Source organism: Anastrepha obliqua, chromosome 5 (genome assembly GCF_027943255.1).
Source record: "Anastrepha obliqua isolate idAnaObli1 chromosome 5, idAnaObli1_1.0, whole genome shotgun sequence".
NCBI lineage: Eukaryota > Metazoa > Arthropoda > Insecta > Diptera > Tephritidae > Anastrepha > Anastrepha obliqua.
Window position 1 is genome coordinate 39958138 of NC_072896.1, and position 14363 is coordinate 39972500.

The 14363-nt window shown below is 37.7% G+C and overlaps 1 protein-coding gene across 1 annotated transcript in view; it reads right to left on the reverse strand.

The window, feature by feature from the left end:
• Positions 1–1124: 1124 nt before the first annotated feature.
• LOC129248704 (glycoprotein-N-acetylgalactosamine 3-beta-galactosyltransferase 1-like) overlaps positions 1125–14363 on the reverse strand; it is a 15792-nt gene continuing 2553 nt past the window's right edge. The window contains exons 3-5 of the mRNA XM_054888331.1: positions 6028–6121; positions 4073–4372; positions 1125–1349 (exon numbers count right to left, since the gene is read on the reverse strand). Of these exons, the coding sequence (XP_054744306.1) occupies positions 1125–1349; positions 4073–4372; positions 6028–6121 (619 nt within the window). The remainder of the gene's footprint in view (positions 1350–4072; positions 4373–6027; positions 6122–14363) is intronic.

Here is a 14363-nt window from a genome sequence, read left to right on the forward strand (position 1 = left end):
TCTCCGAACGGTAGTAGCCGATTTGACTACGGGGGGCGTATATTAGCGGAAAATTGAAAAAAAAAGTAATTTCTCTATATATCTCTAAACATATATCGCACCCTAAATACAAAAGGGTCACAACTCAAAATGTACTTTCTGCTCAAATATGAACGAGACGTTATCAATAAAACGGTCCGCGGATGACATATGGCAAAAATAAATTTTTTGTTTTTTGGTAGGACTGTTATAAGCTTACATGGCAAATTTTAGCGTGATATGTCACATAGTTTGTTTTCTGTGCTACTGTAAACAAGTCAAGCTTGAGTGTTGAAAATTTTGAGTTGTGACCCTTTTTTATTTAGGGTGCGATATGTATTTATATTTGTATTGTATATAAATATATCAATATCAGTTCAGCACGCATGCCAGCTCTCAATGTGGAACTTATGACTCCAGAATTATAACGCATAATAAGTTTCACACCTATGGACAATACCACTACCCCTCCTAAGCTAACTTTTACATGATCTATGCCTAGGTATTATAGGAGTTCCAAAATTTTATTCGAATCTGTCTTTGTTTTAGATTGCAACTTACAGCACACATTCAAAAATAGTTGCTTATTTAAATTCGATTACACTGATGTATAAAAAAAGTGTTGAACTTAGCGTTTTCGTATACTTACAATGAATTTATCTGTGATGCAAGAGAGTCCTGTAGCCAATCCTTGTCCAATAATGAAATTCGTTGCTTCAATTTAAAAATTACAATTTTTTTCTCATTTATTTTCCAAAATATTCTCTTTATAAAGCCTATCTATTTTCACAGAAAAGTATAACAAATAACAAGAGTTGAAAAGCCTTAAAGTGTTTATAATAAAAACATAATTCACAAAAGTGGTAAGTTCTATGCATTTATGTATAAGTCCAAATGACTTATTTTAATCGAATACTTAATTAGACTTAACATTCGGTAATAATTAATATTTTTACAAATATAGAAGATAATCGTAATACAGTTATATATATATTATAAAATACATCTGTACGTACATGAAGTTTATAATTATATTAAAATCTATATAAAAGTATTTATTTTCTACTACACGACTTAAAATAAATATAACAATAATCTGCCTATTATCAATATACATCCACCCATTTAAGAGGCATCTTAGAGGCCGACTCCATTTTGTTGTTAGAAAATCGACTAGAAAATGCTGTGAAATCAATTTTTTTAGGTAGTCCAGCGATGGGTTGCGAAAGTCCAATTGTACGCAGATGATATATAAGAAAATCGAATATATACATTTCGGTGGGATGAGTGTAATGAAAGGAGATCGAATAATTGGAGCAGCAGTCAAGGCCCTAGAAATAATCAGATTATGGGAAAAATATGCCATTCAATCAAAACTTATATGCTTTTTTCATATATCTTTCATTGTTTGTTTATAACCCATTTGAAGTTGATGTGTCAGGGTATTTTTTTACAATATATTATGCAGTGGTCAAAAACAAATTTATTTAATATTTTTACTAATTAATTTTTCCCACTTTCTCCTCCCTTCTTAAATGCAGTATTTTGTAAGAGAATGTCAAAAATTTAATATCGCAGGTGATCAAACCATCACAATTAAATCCTAATAAAATTCTTCGTTTTTGAAGATGTACCATGTACAATAAAAATTAATAAAAAAAAAAAAAAACAAATATGAAAGCATTCAAATAATCTCTTCTTTCGCTTCTAACTGTGTGTCTATGGATTTCAGATTTGTGAATACACTACACTTTGAAATTGAACCACGTAGCTGTCCAATACTATACAGTCGGGTTCACTTGAATAGAGGCACTCAGTTTGTCTACAATATTTGGGCATTAAAGCTGTGAAAAGGGATCGTTTCTTTAAGCATTCATTGTGTTTGGTCGAAAACTTCTTAAATCTAATGAAATGGGAAAGTAGAAAGGAATAACAGACTGCGCACAAGGATTTTAACCTCAGAGGGACCTTCAAATCGCCACATGGCTTGGAGTTCTGTCACAAATAACGGTCCCGGTAAATGGAAAAAAGTAGTATTTTGTGACGAAAAGAAGTTCAATCTGGATAGGTCGGATGGATACAATTACTGTTTGCACGTCTTAAGAAAGGAGGTAAGGTACTTTAGTCGGCATCACAGGCGTGAAGTTAGTGTTATCGTATGAGGAGCAATATCGTACTAGGGCGCGTTCGAACTGAAAATTGTAGACTATAAAATGACGGAAAACAGCTATAAATCTCTGTTTGAACCATCTTTTCCCGAGATTCGGGCCTAATACTTACTTTCGGGTAAAGTACAGTCTTCACTTGAATTATCAGAAAACCTTGGATTACTAGATCATATATAGGTCTATCGATAAGTTCGTGCGGTTTTACAACAGATGGCGTAACTTGATTATTATTACATCGATCCACATTTCCAAACATTCATTGGAGAGCTACTGTCGTAAGGCACAAACGTCAGTATAAGTTTTTTATTTGAAGCGTAAACAACAATATTTTTACCACACTTGAAAATGTCGAATTTCGTGCCAAATAATGTGTTTTTGCGGGGAATTCTTCTTCATTATTTTAATATGAAGAAAAAAGCAGCCGAAAGTCATCGTATCTTGGTGGAAGTTTATGGTGAGCATGCTCTAGCTGAGCGAACGTGCCAGAAGTGGTTTGCACGCTTTAAAAGTGGTGATTTTGGCTTGGAAGACGAAGAACGCGAGGGTGCGCCGCCAAAGTTCATGGATACCGAATTGGAGGAATTGCTCGATCAAGATCCGGCTCAAACGCAAGAAGAGGTTGCAAAAACTTTGGGAGTTGATCAATCAACCATTTCCAAACGTTTAAAAGCCATGGGAATGATCCGAAAGGTAGGCCATTGGGTGCCGTATGAATTGAAGCCAAGAGACGTTGAACGCCGTTTTATGGCATGCGAACAACTGCTTCAACGGCACAAAAGAAAGGGTTTTTTGCATCGAATTGTGACTGGCGATGAAAAGTGGGTCCATTACGACAATCCAAAACGTCGGGCAACGTATGGATACCCTGGCCATGCTTCAACATCGACGTCGGCGCAGAATATTCATGGCCTGAAGGTTATGCTGTGTATCTGGTGGGACCAGCTGGGTGTTGTGTATTATGAGCTACTGAAACCGAATGAAACGATTACGGGGGATGTCTACCGACGACAATTGATGCGTTTGAGCCGAGCACTGCGAGAAAAACGGCCGCAATACGCCGATAGACACGACAAAGTTATTTTGCAACATGACAATGCTCGGCCACATGTTGCACAAGTGGTCAAAACATACTTAGAAACGCTCAAATGGGATGTCCTACCCCCCCGCCGTATAGTCCAGACCTTGCGCCATCCGATTACTATCTCTTCCGATCGATGCAACATGGCCTGGCTGACCAGCACTTCCGTAATTACGATGAAGTCAAAAAATGGTTCGATTCGTGGATTGCGGCAAAACCGACCGAATTTTTCACAAAGGGAATCCGTGAATTGCCAGAAAGATGGGAAAAAGTAGTAGTAAGCGATGGACAATACTTTGAATATTAAATTTGTAACCATTTTACGTCAATAAACCGCACGAACTTAAACATAGTCCTATTACCATTTTCTTCGATAACAATTATTGCTTCTAATCAAGTGAACCGGACTGGATACGAGTATTATTATTAATTATTTATACAGATCCAAGTTTGATTAAGTGTGAAATGGTTGTGACCAAAGGCATCCTAGAATCACGAATACTCGATAGTTTACATGAAGAATTACATTTGGAGGAACTGTTTGGAAAGTTGGTACCGCACTTGTTAACAATTAAAAAAAGCTGTACAGTAGTATTTTTCAGAGCTTTCAGAAAATCGTTACAGAGAATAAGTGTATACTTTCTTGGAAATTACTGGAATAAGAGTTTCGAAGTTGAGGTAGATCATATAGAATAATGGGAATAAAAACTAATTTCATTTTAGAATTCACATTCTATATTCTAAATATTTTGGCTTTCTCACTCATCAACTCACCTGTAAAATTTATGTTAAATGTTAAAATACATACCCACTCAACTGTGTACGGTGTCAGTCGCGCTAACCAATCTGCATTTGTCAAAGTTTCATTGACATTCATGAAGTCGTACAATCGTAGAGGAAACATTTTCTGTTTTTTTTCATTGGGCAGAACGAACCGTCCATCCAAAGGCAAAGCGCCCACATTCTGCAGGCAAATACTCATGCTATAATCCTCAGGTAGTGCGTAATTCGCAGGCGGACAAAGCGTTCCGTTTTTGAAACCTAAAGTGACTGCGCGTCGGAGTGCTTCCTTGCTGAGTACATAGCCGGCACCGCCTGACATGTAAGTCTGAAAAAGATATTAAGTTGGTTTCTCATTTAAGTACGAAATTAAGATAAAATACAGACATATGTACGCATATACGAGTATTAGAGCCTGCCTGTAATCTTCAGGGTAAAAATATAGTAAAATATAAAAAATATGAAAGCTTTCAAGTTTTATTTAAAATAGGCTATACTAAACTCCATTTCATTGTATAAAATGAATATCGGGCTATTCCAAATGAAGTAGAGCAAATACGCTAATTGCCAGACACATAACTTTTCACACTTTAAAATATATATTGCGTGTTTATATGTAGTTTAGTTTATGTTGTAGCGGGTTTCCATTACGAGACACACCCAGGCTCATAGCCCATTGTGATACCGCCTGGAGAAGTTGCCCCCCTAAAACCAAGGTGAGCTTTTCAATACTGAGATCTTCCAATTTATTAAAAAATTGTTTATCTAAAGTACGGAATCTTCGTCTGGTGGCACAGAAGGTGCGAGATCGTCTCTACCTATATATGTCCCGTTATAACAGAAATTGAGTGTTTATCAGTAAGAGTCGGCCACAATTGTCGAGTGTTTCCGCAGGTAGGCTCATCATCCTTCATTCGCTATTCTTACGAATTTCTCAAAAATAAGTAGCTTACATGTTTGTAGAATATACCTAAGCCATCTTCTATGTTCTCATTATGCGCGTGTCATGCCGAATCTCGCAGGTTCTTCGACTCTGACCATCTCGTTAAAACATTTCATGGTACCTTCGAGATTGTCAACGATTTTATGGCTGACTGATTGCCAGCAAAAATATAGAAATAATTTCACGGTATCGTATCAAACTGCACGGTAGTGTAACGGCCTTATCTATTATAATCAATAGTCGGAGGAAAGATAAACAGAGGAGATCCCCGTACGTTCGGAATATACGCCTCCGTAATCTGTGTATACCTGGATGGCTTCGCCCTTTTCACAACTTCCTGTTTCCACTCTTCTCTTGAGGATAGGGCGTCGTGAACGTTGTGGTGACAGGGGAAGGCCGGAGTTTTATACAAATTAATTTTCAAGTCTAGACACAAGTCTGTGAGTCGCGCGAGATATCTTGACAATATTTGTGTTCAGCTTCGAATACGTCTAAATTAAAATTTTTCTCGTCGGGAGATGTGACATTATCGAACTCTTCATCCCAAAAACCGTTGTTTGTCACAACAGCCAGTACGAGCCCCCGGTGTCGTTCTTGCATAATTTAAATTCAAAGGAGAAAAATAGACTTGCAGTGAATGGTTCATTCAACATAAGTTGGTGTTGATGATCATTTGTCTCACAGACCGCACCTCACAAAATAAATGAAGCAAATTAAATTAAATGTTTCGTTCAAACCGTGAATGCATAAATTAGTAAAATCGCGCTATCTTCAACCATTACATTAAATCAGTAGCATATTAGCGATTTAGCATAGATTTGCATACACAATTTGAGTAAACAAACGTATTAGCAAACATATCATTATTTTTCACATAGTTAACGGTGTCAAAAACTTGACGTTTTTAAGACTTTATGTTTTCTGAATTTCGTTTTGGGCCGAAATTTTACTAAGTAAAAAACAAAAAATAAAAACACATAAATCACCATGATGTATGTAAATACATACATATGCACATAGCGTTTTACTAACAAACTTACCACATTTTGCTGCACCAATTCATAGCCAAAAAATACTGGCGTTTCGGGTTGATAAGCGTAGAGAGAATATCGCAGATTTTCCATGATGACGTAGCTGTTACAGAGAAAAGGAGTAAGGTATAAGTCTGCATAAATATAATATATTGTACATATGTATATACGAATATATATGTATTTTGGTAAATAAATAATGAATAACATGATACAATTTGGTACATTTACTGATTGATTTTGAATACATGGATATGTATTATATGTATGTGTGTACCTCGGCTAGATTGTATTGTACATCAAAATTGGTAAGAAAAATTTGATTGACGTCATAATGAGGTCAGCAATATTCGAACATATGAGTTAGCTAAATAAAAAGTGACTTTACAAATTTCGTGGCGATGTCAATTCGATTTAAAAATTTTTTTTTTATTATATTGGTGGACATGTCAGCGAAATATGTTGGTATCTTAAGCCAGTTTGCTTTTTATATTCGCGGGAAGTTGTGCAAATGGGCATTATACGGGTAGTATTGTTCAACTAATGACTGTTTGTACGAGGGGGGTTCAATAAGTACCAGTGTTAGAAGAAGACACCATTTTTTCACGATGTTTTTTTTTATTTTTCGACCTAGTCGCGTTTTAGAAAGATACACTTCTCCCAATGCTCCGGCCATTTTTAACCCCTCCCAAATATAGGATTTATCGAACTCTACAAAATACGTATCTGTTTCTGCAATGACTTCCTCGTTTGAACTAAATTTTTCCCGCGAGCAATTTCAGGGGAATATTGAGGGTACGTCAGCAATTCATAACGCAATTCATGTAGTTTGCTGGCGACAACTCCGGATGAATGTTCCAATAACTCACTGTAGTATTGTCCAGTGATCGTTCTTACTTTTTCTAAAAAATCAATGAGAATGACGCCGTTCGCCACTCGCATTCCAAAAAATCGTCGCTATGATCTTTCCGGCCGATAGGACTGTCTTTGCCTTCTTTCGAGCAGATTCTCCGAGAGAAATCCATTATTTTGATTGTTGCTTAGTTTCTGATGTGTAATTATGAATCCATGTTTCATCAAAGGTGACAACTCGACGCAAAAGTTCCTGCGGATCTCGCTTAAATTGCTCCAAACACTGCTTCGAAGTTAACGGCCGCATACGCTTATTGTTGCTTGTGGGCAATCGCGGCATCCATCGGGGCGACAATTTTTTCATCGTCATCATGTAAAATATTAATTGCCGTTCCGGGCGACACACCTATGACCTCTGTTATTTGGCGCACTTTCGTTCGTAGATCAGTGACAATCATGTCATAGACTTTTTGAACGATTTACTCGGTAACCACGTTTGCCGGGCATCCCTGTCGCTCCTCATCAAAAACGATTGTTCGCCCGCGTTTAAACTCGTTGAACCAATATCTAACTGTGGTCATAGATGGCGAAACGTCCCCAAAGACAGCATCCAACTTTGCTTTTACCTCCACGCATTTTGTCCCATCCAAAAACAAAAAGCGAATTACCGAAGGATACTGCTCTTTTTCCATCTAAGCGAGAATCACGAAACACGTCTTACTGCAATAGCTGCCAAATCCAAACTAACCTATGAATCAGTCTGACATTTGTTTTGCCGTCATTCGATACATAGCAGCACACGATGCTACTACCGAATTCGCCCTCTGTCATCGAACACGGGTTTGAACCGCCCTCGTAACAGCTTAAAAGAATCGAGATAGATGTAGATATATGCAAGTTGGCGCAAAATTAATCAAACTATCAGAGGATTTATAATTTATGCATATGGGATCAAACGATCTTGGTCTTCCACTTTCTTTCAGCTTCAGTATTTTCCTTTGGGCTCTTGAACTGTTCATTCTCATAGCGTGGCCTAGCCATCGTATTAGTGGCGCAACGTACCATATTTACGCCTTTAATTAATTCCTTCAGTTCATCATTCCATCGAGTTTTGTGCAGTTCTGGCTGCGCCAAATATTTTTCTGAGAACTTTGCTTTCAAATGTTTGTAGTTTTATCGTATATTCTTCACTCAATGTCCATGATTTACCTCCCTAGCACAGGACCAGCCGAATCACGATTTTATTTACCTCAAAAGGCTTAGAATTATGAGAGGAGTTCATTTCGCCATGTCTGTCACGATAAATGGCGATAAGAAACACTACATAACGGTAACTTTCAAAGAAAGAAAAACCGTCATATCTCTATTATAAATGAAACAAATTATTTCGCGTATGTACGAAATTCGGCCGCCCGAGCCGAATTTAGCACTTCCTGGCTTGTTTAGTATGTTTTTGACAAATATGTACGAGGGTCGTTGAAAAGTCCGTGCAAAAGTAAAAACTAAACTTATAAACTTCGTCCAATGTAGTTTTGGTTTGTTGACCCCTTCAGAATAATAGGATTTGTTCAAGTTTTAATAGCCATTCGCTTCTGCAATTACCTCCTCGCTCGAATAAAATCTCGACTTCCTCGATTCAAACGAATGCCAAATACAAAGAAATAGAGCGATCTGACTGAAACTTGATGATACTAAACTAACCTCGATATGAGCCAGTTGTGTGATCCCTCTTACTTTGCACGGACTTTTCAAACTACCCTCTTATAAAGGTTAGATTATCGAAAAAAATGGATTAGAGAATTTTTATTATATTTATGTGTTAAAAATATATATAAAAAAAGTGCTTTAACGTACCTAAAATGTTGACTGTGGCATTTGGTGAATCTACTTTGAGTGGGCAAATGTATATAAATGGCACAAATTCCTCATAGATTACCGCAAGGAAGAAGGATCTTAGATTTCACCTCTTTATAATTCAAATCGTGCATGTGCCTAAGACTAACGAATACAATTTGCATAAAAAATTCTGCGAGACAATGGTGGGGCGATTTTGTACGGTAAACACTATATTTTCGAGTGACGATGTACATTTTCATTTAAATGGAAGTCCCAAAGTGGCGGCAGTGGAATAATTGGACCTCATATACACTGTGGGCAAAAAGTAAGTAAATTTATTTGTCGAACTTCGCGGGATTAAAATTTCGCTCTAGTTATTTTCTTCATGAGTTGGCAGCACTGTTAAGAACATCTGGGCAAACTTTCATGTGAATGTCATTATCAGTAATATAATATATTTACGCTTGTGTTTACCAAACGACCAAGAGTGCATTTTTCGATTTTCACAATGTCTGATTTGATTGAGCAGAGAAGTGCCATCAAATTTTGTTTGCGGAATGAAATTTCGGCTGCGGAAACGTTTAACATGTTGCAGAGGGCATTTGGTGATTCGACCATGTCGCAGGAAAATGTTTATAAGTGGTACAAAGACTTCAAAGAGGGTCGAGAACGTGTTGATGACTTGGAGCGCTCCGGACGACCATCGACGTCAACAGATGACCAACACCTCAATAAAGTGAAGGAGTTCGTGCTCAAAAATCTTCGGTTGACTGTTAAAGATGTTTCTGATATGATCGGAATATCAGAAGGATCTGTGAAAACTATTTTGAAAGACCAGTTGGGCCTACGAAAAGTCAAATCTCGTTTGGTATCGAAAACTCTCAATTTCTTGGAAAAAAGTCGTCGCGTTGATGTGTGTGAAATAATGCTTTCAGACTATCAGGACAAGCTCAAATGCATCATTACGGGAGATGAGACTTGGATTTATGCTTACGATCCTGAAACAACCGAAAAATCAAGCGAATATCGTGCTAAAGGCGAGGCCAGACCGAAAAGAGCAAGTCAAAGTCGTTCAAAAATAAACGTCATGATGACAGTTTTTTTCGATTTTCGTGGTGTGGTGCACTATGAATTCCTTCCACCTGGCCAAACTGTTAATAAGGAATATTATTTGAGCATTATGCATCGTTTACGTGAAGCAATTCGTCTAAAAAGACCAGAATTATGGGCCAACAACTCTTGGTTTTTGCATCACGATAATGCACCGTCTCACACTGCACTCGTTCTTCGTGACCATTTCGCCAAAAAATCCACGCATATCATTCCGCAACCACAGTATTCGCCTGATTTGGCTACTTGTGACTTCTGGCTATTCCCAAAACTCAAGAGACCACTCCGGGGAACGCGTTTCGAGTCGATTGAGGAGATAAAAGCTGAATCGAAGAAGGTGCTGATGGCTATACCGGAAATAGACTATTTGGAATGTTTCGGGGATTGGAAAAATCGTGGCATAAGTGTATTTTATCAAGAGGGGATTATTTTGAAGGGGATAAAATTGATTTACAAGAATAAATAAAGATTTTTCATTTTACAACCAAATTCACCTTACTTTTTGCCCACAGGTATATATACTTTTTTTAAATGGTCGAGAGCAAGAAATTTTTGTCTACAGTGTCCCTTGCCGGCGCTTGTTGAACGATTCAATTTTTGCCAATAATTCTCTCATTCATTCCTTCCATCTTTCATAGTACATGCACTTGGTTTCAGCAAGATGGCTCCAAGCCGCACACGGCCTAAGAGATCACGGCGATACTGCATAATTTCTTCCCTACCGACGAGCAGTTTCGGTGGCATATCTTGGCCACCCAGGATGTCCTGGGTACTTTTCTTCTCAGCACTAAAAGCAAATATCGTTCGGGAGGTTAATGCATTCCGACTTCACTTCTACAGCGAATGGCACGGAGTATAGAGGCCAGATTCGACGAGTGTATCCAACGTAATGGTCAACATTTGGAGAAAATAATTTAAAAACATAAAACCCGCCATTGTCTTCCTTTAATTCCTGATTCTGCTGCCAGATATGCCAAAAATTATGTGGAATGTAAAACGTCGGCAATCTTCACAAATTTACCACCGCAAAAGTTATTTTATTTTACTGTTTCTGCTGGGATTATCCAGAATTCGATTATATCAAAATATATTAAAACTTAGATAGATAGTTTTTTATAAACTATGATAATACAGGGTAGGCCATTTAAAGCGGGCCCATTTGTTTCTGAAAAAAAACATTGAAAAAAACATTTTTTTTTGTGTTGATATGAAAAATCATTTATTTTGATTCAAGGAGATTTGTTCCAGCTAGTTTTTGAAAATGATATCCTTCAAATGTTTGCCTCTGGCCTTGATGGCCAAATGTGTCCTTTTTTCGGCGTTTTCCATCGTTTTGGCCAATATTTCGGCCGGTATGGCGGCGATTTCGCGTCGGATATTGTTTTTAAGTTGAGTTAGAGTCCTTGGCTTGTTGATGTATACCTTGGATTTCAGATAACCCCACAAATAAAAGTCCGGTGGCGTCAAATCTGGTGATCTCGGTGGCCACGGAAAATCACCATTTTTCGAAATCAACCTTCCAGGGAACAATGGCTTCAAAAAATCGGGTTTAATTTTTGTGCCATTTGAATTTTGTACGGAAACATTTTCAAATCGATGCGAATTATGCGCCTGAGTGTTGTCCTGGCGATGCCTAATTCCTGAGAACGACGATAACTCGATGTTCGCGGAGCCTCCTCAACACTGGCTCGTACAGCCTCGATATTTTCAGCAGAACGTCGTGTACGTTGTCTGGATGCGTGGCTGGTATTGCTGAGACTACCGTGGTTAATAAATTTTGCGTATAAACGCTGTAAAGTGCTTTTGGATGGCGCACTTTTAACTTTATTTTTTTTTTTAAACGCACGTTGAGTTTTCACAATTGAGAAGTTATTTTGGATGTAAAACTGAATTATTTCAGCGCGTTCTTTTGGAGTGTACTGCTCCATGGTAAAAATTGTCTTGGACTGACGCTTCCAACGCGCTATGTCATTAGTCGATCTGACGTTCCTGTCAAAAGTTATAGGGTTGCCAGATGGGCCCGCTTTAAATGGCCTACCCTGTATAACTACTCATAATGAAATTGACTTCATAATATGCAACTATTGCAACAAATAAATTAGTTTTCTTTTCAATTCACTATATTAACATATCAAAACCATTGTTCTAAAGTGAATAGTTAAACGATTAATCACACGAGTTCGGGTATTGCAGTACAATATAATTTATTGAATACTAGTTAGTACCCAGCGAGCTTTTTAATTTTATCTTAACATGAGTTGCGAAACAATGGCCCGGATATACCCAACGCCCATTAGAGTCGAGTGTAAAAATTGATTGATTTTAGGTGAGGAGTACAATTTGCTGAAATGCGTGAAAATATATGAACAAAAAAATTAAATAACTAAAATTATTTAGAATACACCCTGAAGTCTATATATGTGGCCAATCCTTTCAGGTAATTAGAAGCGTAAGGCTCTTAACCACTTTCTTTTCGAATAGTAAAAGTCAAACGGACCGCGAGAACCCCTTCAACGCTTGCGTCGCCTCCAATGAACACAACAAATGGAACACGAGTGAACATCTGAAGGTGAGTTGGAGCCACAAGAGCCAACCAAACATGTGTTTAATCCCCATAAGTAAATCGGTCGCCATAGACCAATGCATAACTACCATTCGGAGGTTCGAATCTCCATGCATGAAATACCAAAATGATAGAAAAAGTTGTTTCTAGTAGCGGTTGCTTTCTATGAAACGCTCCTCATTAAAACTGTAGGTCCCTCCATTTGGGGAACAACTTCAAGACGCGCATCACACCCAGAAAGGGCTTAAGCGCCAATTACAATCACTTTAAATATGAACTATGGATGGGACCTGCAGCCTCGGTAGTCTAGCGTAAGTGCACTAGCCTGCCATTCCAGAGGTTGTAGATTCAAATCCCACGTAAAATACGGTCATCGCACTTTTCTAAACTTACCTACTTTCCTAGTTTCTATAAAAAAAAAAATTAATTCCTCAACCCCAACAACCCTATCCTTTCAATCCTTACTCAAAAAGTCAGCCTATTGCTTGCATTATGGATGCTAAAACAAGCAAAAAAAACAAAACACAGTTACACATTGCATCAGTGACGCCAGCAAGAGGAAGCGGGCAATCGTGATAATAGCGCAGACACACCAAATTTAGCGAAGTCCTCAACCATCTGTGTAGTCCTTCTGCCAGAAAAATTTGACACACAGATGGTGCTTCAAGCAGTAAATAAGGCGTTGTTTCTAACCAACGACAGGTGGGCATTCCCACTAGTTAGGACTGGTAGCGGCAGGCTAATCACCTACTCTGTCAGAAAGCAAATAGATTAACGAAACCAACGCAAGACTGAGTCTTTTCGAGGCCCTATGCTCCCGAGTGGAGTGAACAAGGAAAAAAATGTTCTTAATGTTAACATGTCCAGACTAGAACTAGATGACGTCATGTCCTAGGGTTGTCTTTAATTCAGTGACGGCGCCTAAACGCAACGAAATGTTCACTAATTCACTGGTGAAGCGAAAAATACTTTCACTAACTGTTAAATTGCCTTCAAGACGAAGATGTATTAGCGACGCACTACAAACTCCCGAGTTGGCAAAATTGTTTTAGAGAACTTACGCAATGTTTTCTCTGTTTGCAAATATTATAAATCTTCCGATGAGAAAATGAATTTTACGCCACTTTGTAGTTAAAAATAATGTAAACTTAAATTCACTCTTTTCCATATGTCTACTTTTATCAGTCGTGAATAGATATTCAAGTATTCCACTGTACGACAATTTTGCCCACCCCTGCTTTGGTTTCCACATTTCTTGACGAGGCTTGTCAAGCTCGAAGGTGGTTTTCAAAATACATATATTAGTTTCGCTTAAACCTAATTTCTCAGTTCAAATATAGCTTAATTTGAAATTTATTTGCTTTATTAAAAACTGCATTGAATTGCTTAAAATTTTGAATATTTTAATTTTGGAAAAATTACTACTATCTGGGCAATCCTAACGAATAAATTTGTGTACTCCATACCACCCCATAAAACTCCGAAACAAAAAAACACCTCCATGGCTCTTTAAGAACTCTATCTAAAATATTTCCCTCCACATTCACAATTAGTCCAACACGACATCTACAGTATATCGTAAAAACTTTTTAAAAATTAAAGAACAAAACAACCGTACATTGCTATACACCGACAACTCACACCACAAGTAAACCGTAAGCTACATCAACATATGTATCTGACTCAAACGTTGCTCGTAAGTAATCCTCAAATGGGTACCCGCCATGTAAACATAGCCGGAAATGAGCTCGCGAACGAGGCAACCAAATTTGCTGTACATACACCAGCAGTTTCAGAACAGAATCTGAACGATAATGACATAGAACAAAAAGCACTACTTCCACAAACAATCAAATCCAATGGCAACTAACGTTTTCTTGGTACCGAACTATAAACTGCAGCAAGCTGAATGACAGAAATCGGCTAAAATCATGTCAAATAACAAAATTTCACCTGACAAATTCTTACGCCTTAGGTTAGGTCA